The sequence below is a fragment of the Peromyscus leucopus genome, chromosome 12 (assembly GCF_004664715.2).
Source record: "Peromyscus leucopus breed LL Stock chromosome 12, UCI_PerLeu_2.1, whole genome shotgun sequence".
Taxonomy (NCBI): domain Eukaryota; kingdom Metazoa; phylum Chordata; class Mammalia; order Rodentia; family Cricetidae; genus Peromyscus; species Peromyscus leucopus.
Window position 1 is genome coordinate 58,881,022 of NC_051073.1, and position 15,660 is coordinate 58,896,681.

The following is a 15,660-nucleotide window of genomic DNA, read 5'->3' on the forward strand; positions in this document are numbered from 1 at the left end:
GAGTATCCGTGTTGAATGGTAATAAATCATGAGTGAAGTTTTGGAAACATGGATCAACTACAAATGTTGCAATAGGAGCAACACGTAAGAGTTCTAAAAGAAAGAGAATAATCACTGGAATGAATGCTGCAGATTTTTGAGTTGTAGATATTTCTGCCTATAGTTTGTGGTAGGAAACAGTTTAGTTGTAATTCTGTCTTTAAATTTGTATAGTATACAGATGATAATCTAGCTTCTGTCTTAGCTCTATATTTGGTAAGCTTTTTTTTTTTTATAAATTTGGTGAGGATATAAGGGGAAATTAGAAATATTGCATTCTGTTCCTTCTAAATATATTTTGAAGACCTCATATTTCATCTATGAAAATTATCAAGACACACTCAGATCTCTGAAGAGGAAAAGGTGAGTGAAGACAGTAGAAAGAAACCCTAGGACTGTACTCAAGCAATTCCAACCCGTGTATTACTGTTTCACAGACAGAGGAACTGATGCTCAGAGGGTGCACATGTGCAGGTGTTGAGAAAGCAAGAGCACCCAAAACCATGCTGCTGCTGTTTCTTTTCTAAGCAGGCTGAAGCCTTCTCAGGAAAGCCAGTGTTAATGGGATGGCACAGTCTATTTTGTGCTTGGCAAAGTTAGACCTGGATTTGGATGGTAGGCAGGTAGCTCAAAACAGGTTTACATAAATCACAGTCACATTTTTGTATTGAAGTTAAAACTCCAACTTTTATAGCTTCAATTACATAGGGTATGCAGTATGTTTGTCACAGAATGTTTATGACCTAGATTGGTCCTTTCATGTGGGTAGCCATGATACTGCTGGTAAGTGTGAATTGCCACAGAATCATTAGTGTGGTTTCTATGTTCAAAAGATGGGAAGGAAAAAACAATTAAGTGATATCAGAAAATGCTGTAATCTTGACTATTTAGATTCAAGGTTTTATTTCCACCCTGATTAGAATTTTAACTGATCTTTCAGGAAATGCAGAAAAGAAAAATGGTGTGCTAGAATTCAGGAGACTGGAGTTTTGGTTTTAACTTTTCCTAAATTTTTGATAGATAACACATATAGATTCAGATTCTCCTCCTTCAAAATGAGCTGGCACCCTGGATAAAATGCCCTTCATGCCAGTAAACAAAGAATACAACTTTTCTTTCTCTCCTAATTATGGTTTTCAGGTATGAAATTTGATTTGTTTTATAGATCCACTAATGCTTGATTTTGCTTTTTAAATGCTTGTAGAAGCCAGAGAGAATTCCTATAACCGCTCCAGGAGCTCCAGCATCTCCAGTATTGACAAAGACTCCAAAGAAGCCGTTACAGCTTTATACTTCATGGAATCCTTCGCACGGAAGAATGACTCCACTGTTTCCCCTTGTCTGTTTGTTGGAACGAGTCTGGGCATGGTATTACTCATCTCCCTGAACCTACCATCATCAGACGAACAGAGGTTTACAGAGCCGGTGATGGTGTTGCCAAGCGGTAAGAGGTTTTATTCACTCGTTCCCTCGTGGCTACTTATTCAACTTCAGATACTAAGAATTGATCATATGCATTACTTCAGACAAAGGTGAGGAGTATAAGCCTCATATGTAACATGGACAACTTGAATTCATAGCTCAAATATTCTTCCAACACTTAACCATACTGTTACTTACCAGTTCTCAGGGTGAGAGTAGAGTCGAGTCGTTTCTATGTGAGAATCCAGCTCCTTTAAAGTGGTGCGATAAACGTTACTGCACAGCTTGATTTATTTTTAATTATTTGAAGCATTTTCCAAAGTTCTATGCCAAGCCAGAACCTATGAGTATTTTTACATCCTTCTTGAAGAAGTCAGAATCATTAAAGTAGAAGTAATCTTACCTAAGGTGGATATCTAAAGTCTTTCTTTCCTTTCATGATAGAACCTCAAGAATTCAGCTTAGGTACATGTTCTACTCTACCTGAATTATCTTTTTTCTTTCTTTTAAAAAAAAAAAGATATGTGTGATTACCCTTGACATTCCTTTGACTATTTTTAACAGATTCTAATTATTAATTTTATTCTCTCTTTCATGCATATAATAAATGTTTTAGGCATATTAAGCTAAAAAAGAATTTTATGAATACATAGGGTAAGATATTTTATTTTTAAACAAACAGTCCATATAGCACGACAGGTTAGAGAAAGTTGGTTTTTTGTATTAACTTGTGTTGCATACACATAGATAAATGGCAGGCAGAATAGTCTGCTCTGTGAGTATGGCAAATTCAGGAAACCCCTTATCTCTAAACTACTAAGAACAAATACTTTATTTTAAGCCTATATGGCATAGAGAAAAATACATTTTACTGCATTCCTAATTTTAAGAAAATGTGGTTTGTTTTTTTTTTTTTTTTTTTATTCTGCTGAAGTTAGAGCCAGATCAGTGAGGTCAGAATGAGTGATTAAGTATCAATTTAAATCGGTTCTTTTACTTAATCATTACATATATTGAACATCCAATATGTGCCAGGCATTCTGTGGGGTTCCCCTGCAGGCTTCACAGCAGGCTGGGAAAACATGATCAGGATTAGGTAAGAATGAAACTTGGCCCGATTCTATTATAACTGATGCTGGACCAGGACTTTAAGAGTTTGGCCCAGATTATTTTACTTTAGCATTGTTTTACTTATATTTAGTCATTATTTTACCTTAGCAAACACAATTTTGGGGGAAAAGTATTCAGATACCAATTAACTCAGCCCCAAGTGCACGACAATTTAAGACATGTTTACGTTGAAGCTCTTTGCCGTAGATGGTTTCTCATTGACTTAGAGACAGTGCTCAAGGTAAGGGAGTGACTGAGGTAACCATAATGCCTGTGGGTGTCAAGATTGGCTTGGCCCTAAGGTAACATAGAAGTCACTTACATTGTTGTAAAGTATACATGACATCACTCATTAGAATGGGTATCATGGCCTAGAAGTAATACTCAATGTTTTAAGTGGGAAGGGTCTGGAATAAGTAAAAACAAAAATTCTGGAAGATACAGGCAGAGCCTATTTCATTACACAGCAAAGGATTGCCAAGTTGTAAAACTACGTCATCCCTGACATTCCAGGAAGAGCTCCTATGCACCTCATTCCATTGAAGAGGTGAGCTGTGTGCTGTGTTACCCTGGTATTCCAACAAACTGGATACCTTAAAAGAAATGAATACAACATTGGAATTACACAGTGCACCAAAGCTTGAGTAGGTAGAAAGTCTGAACAGTCAGTAGAAAGAAAGCCCAGAACTAGTAAGGAGTTGAATCAGTACCTAAAAAGGGTACTATAAAAATAAAACCTCACTTTTCTTTTCTTAAGGAATGCTTTCACATAGATAATCTTGTTAGTCCTAGAAACAAATTCTTACCAGTAATATGGAAGTTTGAAGTGCATTCAGTCATTGACCTGGAGGGTTGGAATGCACATACATACTCTGTGTCTCTTCTACACTGTCACTTTTGTTTGTATCAGAATCATTTGAAGGTATTGCTGTGATATGGCTCAAAGGATCCCACACCAGATACTCTGGTTCAGTAAGTCTAAGATAGTCTGGGTTTTGCGCTTAGAACAAGTCCCTGTATGATACTAATGGACTATTGTGTGTCCTGATCATGTATTAATATGTTGCAGTTTCCTTGTTAACAATTAATGAAATTTATCCCAGAGATGAAAAATAACATGCTTCAAGCAAGCTAGAGAGAGGATTAGATTTGAAGCTGAGTTTGTTGAACCCCATAATCACCACACTTGTGTAACTGATCACATTGTATTTGTTCCTCAATTCTAATATCATTATGCCAAATTGCTGTAGTAGAAACTACCAGCTGTAGCTGACCTAAAATTTTATTAATCCCAAGTTGTTATAGCAGATTAACTCACAAACATACAGATTTTTGTATATTGTTACAATATTACAAAACTATTCCTATAAATTATCATGATGTAAAATGTTTATTTCCCATCGATGAGTAATAAATAGATGCTTTAGAAAGGACCTCACATGTGAGTGATGTCAATTGTTTTTATAGGTACATTCCTCTCATTGAAAGGAGCTGTGCTAACATTTTCCTGCATGGACAGAACTGGCAGTTTAATGCAGCCTCCCTATGAAGTATGGAGGGATCCAAACAACACAGATGAAAATGAAAAGACGTGGAAAAGGAAGCTGGTTATGAACTACTCCACTTCACCCCAAGAAACAGGCGACCATCAGTATACAATAATCTGCTCAGAAAAACAAGCCAAAGTCTTCTCACTGCCGTCCCAGACCTGCCTTTATGTTCACAACATCACAGAGACCTCTTTCATATTGCAAGCAGAGGTGGTGGGCATGTGTAACAGTGCCTGCTTGGCCTGCTTTTGTGCAAATGGGCATATCATGATAATGAGGTACTTGACAAAGTTATTGTTGACTGGTAATCGTAACAATGCTAGCAAGATATAGTGATGAAAAGTATATTCATACTGTTGAGGAGAAGCAACCTGATATAATGTTTCATTATGTTTGTGAATATTCTGTTGTTCAACAACATGGAGAGAGGTTTGTGGCTTGAGTGTGAAGAGGGCTGGTTCTGGTTTTGGTTTTGTTTCCTCAAAGAATACTGACCAATAATATATATATATATATATATATATATATATATATATATGACATAATATATAAATATATATTTATATAGTTGACATCAAAGAATCCAAGGAAAGAATGATTCCCAATCATTCATACATTAAACAAGCAATTATTAGAAATATGTTAGGCACTGGATTCAGAAGCTATATGGAAATAAAATTATCTCTTGCTTTCACTATTACATAAGAACTTTACACACAGAATTTCAATTGATTCTCGTGGCTTTTTAAGGACATTGGCAAGTATTATTTTCATTCTCCATTTTATATATTAGAAATTAAAGTAAAATAATTGTCTGAAGGCATAAAGCATAGGAAAAAGTGAAATCAGCACTGAGCAGTACACTAAAAACCATCAGACACATTAAAATTAAGATATATGTTTAGAAAGTTCATTCTACTCAATGAAATTATATAAAACTTATGAAACATAAAATATTACCTAATGAGTTTATGGATTCAACAATGCTATGGTAGTAGTCATTGGATGAATAAGCTTCAAGAAAATGAAATCTGTTTAATATACTATAGAAGTGATTGTCATTCTTGTCAATGTCTCACTTTGTTCTAAAATCATTTAAACAATCAAATATTACACTAGACATGAAAAGGAGATAAAATTAGTAGCATATGATAATATACAAATAATTAGAAAACAGAGAAAATGAAAATTCCAGTAGAGGAAATGTAAATTGAATTTTCTTTTGACAAACTAAGTCCAAAGTTTAAAAGCATTGAATCACTAAAAATACATAATAGAAAAAAGTAAAGTAACTTGGAGAGGTAAATTGGCATAAATAGTTGAGGACCTTGAGTGATAAGCTAAATACAAGATTTGTAAGAGATGGGATTTTAAAGCAAGTGGTTAGCCTTCTCTGGGTGTGCACTAGGAAACAGTCAAGGGGACAGAGCTTGGGATGGGCTCTTGGGCTAAAATGGAAGCTGTCAACATGGCAAGCAGGGAGCAGGGCTGAAGGAGGAGGGCAACTTGCTGCCTGCAAAGCTGATTTGTTACACAAGGTAAAGAAGATTGCCAAACCTGAGGATCTGGGGAATTGCTGTTACAGTAATGCTATTAGCAGGCAAGAAAGTGAGGGGAATTTGAAAAGACCAAGAATAAGGAGTGTGAGAATGGATTAAAAACAGGTTTGATATTTGAGGTCCCCCAAGCCATTGAGCAGAAGCTTAACGGCAATTTAAGATCTGGTCTCTTAGGAAAAAATGCAGACTCGAGCATCATCTAGAAAACTGATAAGAGCAAACAAAGTCATCAAAAGATCCTGTATAAAGAAATGAAAAGTACAGGGCTGGGGATTTAGCTCAGTGGTAAAGTGCTTGCCTAGCAAGAGCAAGGCCCTGGGTTCGGTCTTCAGCTCTGGAAAAAAAAAAAAAAAAAAAAAAAAGACAAAAGAAATGAAAAGTAGATGTCCCAAGGACTAGAAGCTTGGGGCCAATCTCTACATTTATCCAAAGAATGAGGTTGTGAAGTCATCAGGGAGATAAGAAAAGGACCAGAACAGCACAACCTTCTGCAATAAAAAGGAGTATCACAACAAAAGAGGTAGCAAATAGAGCTACCATCAGTCAAAAGTCAAAGAATTGGGATACCAGGAACAAAACTACAAACTACTCATGTTGGAGCGTGCTAGAATTCCAGCAGTGAAGGCAGGAGGTTCCCAAATTCAAGATAATCCTTTGCTGCATAGTAAGTTGGAGGCCAGCCTGGGCTGTGTGAAACCCTTTAAGAAAGCAAGTGTTAGGAGCATGGTGAAGGTCAGAGCTAACTTTCAGGAAGGTAAGAATCAAGAGGATAGTGCAGTACAAGGTTGGCAAATGTTGACAAAATCAGTCCCTGTCTGATCGTATACAGCCTGCAAGCCAGGATTTAAATGGTTGAAAAAGTCAGAGAATGTGGTTGGTGGAAATTGTATGAATTCAAATCTTTGAAAAGAAAGGTGTCTTGTAGCACAGCCATGCCCATCATATGTATGCTGACGATGGCTGCTTTTATACTCCAAAGCAGGACTGAACAATTGCAAAGCAGCTGCTCCAGGTCCAAAGCCTCACACCTTTACTGTCTGACCCCTGACCCCACTCTAGGTTATTCTTCTAGAAAATGCTGTAAATAGAGAAAGAGAAGTAGAAAAGTTGCTCAAGAGTAAGACCAAACTTCCATGGTATTTTGTTTCCTTATTTCTAACTGGGAAGACATGAAGAGACCTATAGTTAATGAGGGAGACACTCTGAGGGAAAAGGCAATCAGGGCTTGCTTATTCTCATATATTTCTGATTCTTTCTCAAACTTTTTTCAGAGATTTCCAATGAAGATCACTCCATCCTGTTTGTAAATGATAGACATGCTTCAATTATGGGGGTCCTGTATTTACCAGGGGTGTGTGTGTAATGTCCTTCCCTCTGCTAAACTTGTTACTCAAAATTTATATTAAGCCATTATTATATCTTTCATATTTCAGATGATTTTTTTATTACTAAGTCTTTGAAATCCAATGTGCAATTTGCACTTTCAGCATACCTCAGCTCTGACTATCCAAGGGTCATCTATCTGCTCAGTAGTCATATGACTAGTTAGTGGCTAAAATACCAGGCAGTATGATGCTGGAATATTAATAAATGCTTATTCCAAAAATATAGATTTCAGTCCCCATATTATATAGTAAAATTTTGGGTCTCAGAATGTAGTTACAAAAATTTTTTTTAAAGAAAAATGGTACCTTTGGGGATGCTATCTGTATTCCAGGACAAATTAAAACTAGTGTACACAAAGAATTAGAATAGTTCCCAAATCTGAGGTTTAAACCGAAAAAGTTCTCTCTGCCCTTGATGTTCAAGGAATGATGAAAAAACTGTGAAGTTGTTTTTCAATAGTGGTTTATAAATTGGCTCTTACTACAGAATCCAAAAGATGTTCTTAGAATTATCTTACCAAAATTATAGCTGCAGGATTAGGTTAGGAAGGTACTACAGAGGTAGTCTTTCTCATGTATAAACGCTAATCTGTTACTTATTATATACTCACTCCCTTAAGCTTTGGCCATGTTTGTTTATTAGTCATGTTCAATATAGATGCCCAAGAGACAGGAAGTTTTCACTTCCTGTGAAGAGGGACTAAGGAATGTAGAACAAAGCACTCCGTGCCCAGGAACACTAGACTGACCCCACACATGCCGCTGTTGATTCCTAAGCTCAAAGGCTAAGGAGTTATGCTTACAGAGACATGGGCCTCTACATTTATCCTCTAAGGACATTTGCAAAAACGTTTATAAGGGCTAGGATAGAACATAAAATGCTCATGTTTGTGTGTGTACATCTGATTATGTATGAGAGTCTATTTATTACTAATCTTTGAAGAAACTATAAAGAAAAAACATAAAAATGACTTAAACATTTATCACAAATGTTTATATCAATGTAAATATGAAATGTAGATTTACGAATTTTTTTCTATTCAGCTTACCTAGTCTTCGCCCAATGTTGGATGCAAATTATTTGCCACTGACAGACATGAGGATAGCACGGACATTTTGTTTTACTAATGAAGGCCAGGCATTATACCTCGTCTCTCCTACTGAAATTCAACGGTTAACATATAGCCAAGAAATGTGTGATAATATTCAGGTGGGTAAAGTTCCTTCATAAAAATATATAGATGTGGGATTGAGGGAGGAGCTAGGAACAGAGGAGGGAGGGAAAACTGTAGCCAGGATGTAAAATAAACGAATAAATTTATTTTTAAAAAAATAATAAATATTAAATAAATAAATACATGTGATTGTTAAGTGAGGGAAAGAATGACAGCGGCATCCATAAGTTAAAGTATCATTGGGCCAGATAATAAATCCACCTTTCCTAGAAGATATTCTGAATATATATTCTTCAATGTAATCCTACCAATGTCTAGTAAGGTCCTAGGTAGACACAGAAGTAACAAGAGGATTATGATCATCAGAAATGATCATTGTGACCATTTATAGTAATAGGTGAACTGAAATGTATTTCTTTTATCCTAGGGAGTTTTGTTTTAATCATAGTGGGATGTGCTTCTTATACATACAGATGGTTTTCATAATGACATGTTTATGCAAGTGTACCATGTACTTTGATCATATTCACTCTTGCATACATTTCCCTTTCTCCCCTCTCACCCTTTCTATTATTCTATTTTTCCAGAGAGTCTAGGCTTTACATACATGGAGTGTGTATAATTTTATGTATTTATATAAAATCTAGGACCCACAAATGAAAGAGAACATGTAATATTTGTTGTTCTGAAATCTGTTTTATTGCACTTAACATAATAATCTCCACTTGCATCCATTTTTCTGAAAACAGAATTTCATTCTTTTTTTAACTTTTTAAGATTTATTTATTGTTATTTCATGTGTGTGGCTGTTTTGCCTGCATGTATATCTGTGCATCGCGTCATGTGTGTGCATGATGCCCATGGTGACCAGAAAGCAGCCTCAGGTGATCTGGATCAGCAGTTATACACAGCTCTGAGGTGCTAGGGATCAAACCCAGGTCCTCTGAAAGGGCAGTCAGTGTTCTTAACTGCTGATCCATTTTCCCAGCCCCCATTATTTCATTCTTTATGACTGAATAAATTTCAACAGTGTGAACATACCACATTTTCTTTATCCATTCTCCTTTTAATGGATACCTGCACTTATTCTGTAACTTGACTGTTGCAAAAAGTGCTACAAAAAAAAATATTGAAGATGTGCCAGTATCACTGTGATATGTTAAAGTCCTTTGGGTGTATACTCAGGGCTACCATAGCTGGATCATAGTATGGTCATACTGGGTCATAAGTTCTATTTTTTTTTTAATTTTTTAAGATTTATTCTTTTTGTCATAAAATTATCATTTTATTTTATTTTTTAATTTAATTTAATTTAATTTTACAATATAATTCAGTTCTACATATCAGCCACGGATTCCCTTGTTCTCCCCCTCTCTCCCCCCTCCCCTTCCCCCTAGCCTACCCCCCAGCCTACTTCCCATTCCCACCTCCTCCAGGGCAAAGCCTCCCCTGAGGACTGTGATCAACCTGGTAGATTCAGTCCAGGCAGGTCCAGTCCCTTCCTCCTAGGCCGAGCCAAGCGTCCCTGCATAAGCCTCAGGTTTCAAACAGCCAACTCATGGCAATGAGCACAGGACCCGGTCCCACTGCCTGGATGCCTCCCAAACAGATCAAGCCAAAGATTTATTCTTATTTTATGTGCACTGGGGTCTCGTTGCATTTGTTTCTGTGTGAGAGTATTGAATCCCCTGGAACTGGAGTTATACAGGCAGTTGTGAGCTGCAATGTGGTGCTGGGGATTGAACACAGGTCCTCTGGAAGAGCAGATAGTATTTTTGTTTGTTTGTTTGTTTGGTGTTTTGTTTTTGTTTTTGTTTGGTTTTTTGAGACCGGGTTTCTCTGTGTAGCTTTGGTTCCTGTCCTGGATCTCTTGCTCTGTAGACCAGGCTGGCCTCAAACTCACAGAGATCCGCCTGGCTCTGCCTCCCTAGTGCTGGGATTAAAGGCGTGCACCACCACCGCCCAGCCAGCCAGTGTTCTTAACCACTGAGCGATCTTTCAATCCCCTATTTTTTTTTATATGTGTGTGTGTTTTGTTTTTTTAAGGACTCTCCATGAGCATACTGATTTCCATAGTAGATGGACAATTTACATTCCCTCTAGCAGCATACAAGTTTCCTTTTTACCTCACCCTTGCCAGAATTGGTTATTTATTTCCCTAATGGTTGCCATTCTGACTAGGGTGACGTGGCATCTAGATATAGTTTTAACTTGCATTCCCTAATGGCTAACTAAGCATGTTGGATATTTTTCCATATGATTGTTGGGCATTTGTCTCCATCATGTGATTGTTGTGTTTATTTCATTAGCCCATTTGTTTGCTTTGGCTGTTTGGGGTCTTTCGTGCTTCCTATGGATTTTGCATTTTTCCCTTGTTCCATAGAATGTCATTGATGAAGAATGCATTGACTCTGTAGGTTGTTTTTGTTTATATAACTATTTTCACAATATTCTGCTGATCCATGAGCATGGAAAGTCTCTGTCATTGAGTGTCTTCTTCAATTTCTCTCTTCAGTGATTTAAATGTTTCATTATAGAGATCTTTCACATCCTTAGATTTATTCCAAGGCATTTTTAACCTATTGTGAAAGTGGTTGTTTCCTTCTCTTTTCGTTTTCCTAGCATTTTTATTATTGACATTTAGGAAAGCTATTAATTTTTGTGACTTTATTTTGTATCTTGCTACTTGGCTATAATGATTTATTATTTCTAAAAGTTTTGTGGTAAAGTATTTAGATTTAGATCTCCTGTGAATAGGACCATAGTATTGAAAATGGGAATGATTTGACGTCTTCATTTTCTTTTCTATTCTCTTGCAATTCTAATACTCTAAGCACTATATTAAGAAAGAGTAAAGAATTCAGAATCTCTTTCCTGATTTTCGTGAAAATGCTTTGAGTTTTCCCTCTATTTAGCATTATGTGTATGGGTTAGCAGAATAAATAGAGTTTAAATATTATTAAATCTATAGAAAATTATAATTAATAAGACAAGAGGAGGGACTGGGGAAAGAGAAAATGAAATAGGATTGAGGGAAAGTATATGAGTTCTAAGTAAGAAAAATAGTACAGAGAACTAAATGGAATAGGTTAAAAAAAAAAGTAGAATCATTATAAAATGTAAGGAATATACAAATTAAGGAAAGCCATTAAGAAATCTGCAAGAGTGAAGATTTTTTAACAATGAGACAACTTAAAATAGAAACAATATTACAGTGTCACTCAGTCTCTCTTCCTTGCTGGAATGGATGTTGTTTTCCTCCTCTCCTCGCGCTGTCTCCAGGATCTGACTCTGCTGATGGGAGAGCAGAGGCTTTTGTGTCTAGCTCAAATCTGTTAAAGCAGATTTGTCAACAAGCAGTGCCTCTGTGGAGTTCAAGCAGGTTACCTGTGGGGTTGAATGTCTGCCTAGGGGACAGCAGGGGTTGGGCCTCCTTCCGGAGAATTCCACAGGAATGTAGTCTAGTGAGGTGTGTTCAGTGAAATTCCAGACAAGAAGTTCAAAAGAATGATTTTTAAGAATTTTCAATTAAATCAAGGGACAAAGCAAGTTCCTGTTCCTGGATGAATTCAAACAAAATGAAAATAAGTGGCACCCCTAGACTTCTACATGGGATACCCCCTCAGAGTAATTTCCAGCTGGCCAGCTACTATCTTCTTAATGTACTGGGTGCTCATGTGCATCCTGTGCGGATTTCAATGTCAGAGACTCTGATGGCCACACCCATGTTTGTCTTTACAGTCTCACTGTATAGTCTCATCTTATTAGGGAAGTGTTGCTTTTTGCCACGGTTCACACTCCTAGCTTGAGTATGTCCAATGAATTGCAGGTCATGTCAGGTGATTATATGATTCCCACATGATTATGTGGTTCTCTGGGTCTTGTCTTAATCAGTGGAATTGTGTTTGGAGATATGGTTGCGCTGAATTTTCTACTGTTACCAACAGAATGGTTGAGTGCAGAATCTGCTCCCTCCTTGTCCCAGAGTAATTGGTAGTGACATAGGACAGTGGCATTAGGTGATTTCCCAGTGTCTGTTCCATGCAGCTCATGGCTGGGCTGTCTAAAGTTTTTTTTTTTTTTCTGCCCTTGTTTTTTGTTTGTTTGTTTTGTTTTATTTTTCTCTTTCCTCCTTTATTTAATGACTCTGAGGAGCTAAGGTCAAACTGTATAGTAAGCAAAAATCACACAGAGGAGATATGGAAAGGCTGCCTTCATTATGTACTGTAATATATCATGGTGTTAATTTTTTCATCTATTAATTTCATCTTAGTTGCTCTAATACTCTTTTCTTCATTGGTGCAGGACATGTTAGGCGATTTGTTTACTCCCATAGAGACCCCAGAAGCTCAAAATAGAGGCTTTCTCAAGGGACTGTTTGGTGGAAGTGGACAGACATTTGACAGAGAGGAGCTCTGTGAGTATTTCTTGTTGTAAAATCCCATCACAAAACAGAAGACCTGTGTGCGTGCGTGTGTGTGTGTGTGTGTGTGTGTGTGTGTGTGTGTGTGTGTGTGGTTTAATATACCAATCTAAAATTCTAGACCAGGGTTCTTTTGTTTTTATATTAAAGTTTGAATATTATTTTTCTTGTATTTTGAAAATTATTTTTAGTAAACATGAATAAAATTAGTCACTATATTAGGAAATAATAAACAACAAATTATATATATGCATTTCAATATGCATATATCTTATATATACAATATATAATGTACAATTTTATATATATTTCAATATTTATATTTCAAATAAGTAATGCACAAGCTAATAAGCATCCCAGTTGTAGACAGGCTCTAGCTTCATGGACACTTGATAGTATTTGGCTTTTTAATTCTGAAAAAGCATTTTGGTTTGCTTTCCTATAGCCACTGCTAGAGATTGGATTCTTTATTCATAAGGCAAGTGTAGTGGTGCCATAGAAAGAAAATAGTTTGAAAATCTACCAGTGATACTGTGATGAGCAGTAGTCAAAAAGCAATAGGAGATACTGAAAAACACTTTCAGAGGACAGATAAGAATAAAATTTTCAGACAATGCTACCATCATTTGGTTTTGCATATCAAGACTCCCTTTCTCTTGAATTTGTAACTGTACAGAAAGATATAGGTTCCACCCTATAGTTTAGTATTCTTTTAGCCAATAAATGGAATAATGTATTACATGTGGCAATATAGAACATCACAAATATCATGCTAAATCAGAGAGGCCAGACCAAAAAGGGGCCGCATATTATATGATTCCATCCATGTAAACTGTCCGGAATAGGCAAACTCATGGGTACTAAAGGTTTGTCAGTGGGTGCCTGAGCTGAATAAGGAGTGATTGCTAATGAGTTTGGGGTTTCTTTTGGCATAATGAAAATATTCTAAAAACTTTATGAGACACTAAAAACCAGTGACTTAATTATATGCTTTATTAGGGGTTGCCTTTATGGTATGTGGATTAGATCTCAATGAGGCTCTTACTTTTTTTAAGGCCTAGGTTCTTTTCCAATGTAACATCCTGAAAATATTCACTAAATTTCTGCCAAGATAGCTGTGTATTACAATGTGTTTTGCTTTGTGAAAGGAAACTATGTAAAACACTCTGACCTTCAACCCTTGACCCCCTTTTCTCCATTTCACAAGAGTGGGAATTATAGGTTTGTGCTACCATATCTATCTAACTTTGCAACTTTTAGGAACTGTGAATTTTTTTAAATGCTTTATTTAAGTTAAATAAAACAGAACTTTGTTCCTAGAAAGCAAACTTTTAGTCTATTGTCAAAAACACAAAATTTAACATGCGTTTATTTATATAATCCTATGCCTAATTCTCTAGTAATTACAGAAAAGAGGGTCCTTACAAAAGCTGATATATCAAGATTAACAGAGACTATTGGGCAGAAATTTAAGTACATGATCAGGCCTTGGGTTAGAACAAACATTTAGTATGTGACAAGCATAAGGTTTTATGTATTTTGAGAACTCCAGTTCATCCATGTTCATCAATGCCATGAGAAGACTAGAGAGACAGATCTGTCAGTAAAGTGCTTCCCTTGTATACACTAGGGTCCATGCCCAGGATCCACGGAAGAAAGCAAGGTCAGGTGGTATGTACTTACAATCTCAATGATGGGAAAGTAGAAATAGGCAGATCACTGCCCAGATCACAGAGACGAGGGCTCACTGGCTAGCCAGCCTAGCTGACTTAGTGAATGCCAGGCCAAGTAAGAGACCCCATCTCAAAAAACAAGATGTGGCCAGCAAGATGGCTCAGCCAGCGGAGACACTTGCCACCAAACCTACTAATTTGAGTTCAGATCCTTGGACCCACATGTTAGATGGAAAGATCCAATTCCCCTAGGTTGTTTTCTGGCTTCAAAATTGTACAGTGGTATGCATGCACTAAGCCCACTTCCATAAAACACACACACACACACACACACACACACACACACACACACACACACATACACCATAGTTACTCAATCAATTTTTTAGGAAAAAAAATGGTGGACAGCACCTGAGGAATAGCACCTGAGGTTAACCTCTGACCTCCAGAATCACACATGTGCATATATACACAAACACATGAACACATAAATACATTGAAGATGCAGTCCTGTATACATGCCATGTACACATCCAGACATATGATATCTTAAGTACTCATATCTTTAACACATACACATATATGTGACAAGACCAAGATATGCCACCGTTTGAATGAAAATCGTGACAGTAGTAGAAACATATAAAAATATTTTTTCCTTGGTGGCTGTCTTGACTATGAATTACTGACATGTTCTACTTTTCTGTGGCTTAAATTCTCAGTCGGGGAAGCTACAGCAGGCAAAGCATCCCGCAGCCTGGCTCAGCACATCCCTGGACCAGGGAGCATAGAAGGGGTGAAGGGCGCTGCTGGAGGGGTGATGGGAGAGCTGACCCGAGCCCGAATCGCCCTTGATGAGAGAGGACAGAGGCTGGGTGAGCTGGAAGAGAAGACCGCAGGCATGATGACCAGTGCAGAAGCCTTTTCCAAGCATGCACACGAGGTGAGCTGCCTGAGGAAACGCAGGCATCTTCAGAATGCGGCCACTGGAAGCATAAGCAGAGCTGCCACGGGACCTGAATCCCTGAAGTCCCCCCACTCAGGGAGATTTTTTAAAAACCTACATTAAGTTGAGGCTTCTTTAACTTGGGGCATAACATATTGATTCATTCTGAGTAGGTCTGTGTTTTGTACCACCTGCTTGAACGGTGCATAGGAAGTTGTATGAATCCCCCAAGGGTGAGTTGAGGGCCAGTAGAGGCGCGAGTTCCCATCTTTCATTTATCTGTCATTAAACAGCATTTCCCGTCAGCTAAGTCCTCACAGCTTGTTTGCTTCTAAGCCTGTCTCACAGGCACTTCGCTCCACGAAGTGAGAGGCCATA

The 15,660-nt window shown here is 37.3% G+C and overlaps 1 protein-coding gene across 14 annotated transcripts in view; it reads left to right on the forward strand.

Moving 5' to 3' along the window:
* Positions 1–15,660, forward strand: part of Stxbp5l (syntaxin binding protein 5 like) — a 246,753-nt gene that overhangs the window by 223,881 nt on the left and 7,212 nt on the right. For all 14 annotated transcript variants that reach the window (XM_037209769.1, XM_028895003.2, XM_028895010.2 and 11 more), the window contains 5 exons: positions 1,244–1,483; positions 4,039–4,399; positions 8,110–8,275; positions 12,546–12,657; positions 15,059–15,279. In XM_037209769.1, the coding sequence (XP_037065664.1) occupies positions 1,244–1,483; positions 4,039–4,399; positions 8,110–8,275; positions 12,546–12,657; positions 15,059–15,279 (1,100 nt within the window). The remainder of the gene's footprint in view (positions 1–1,243; positions 1,484–4,038; positions 4,400–8,109; positions 8,276–12,545; positions 12,658–15,058; positions 15,280–15,660) is intronic.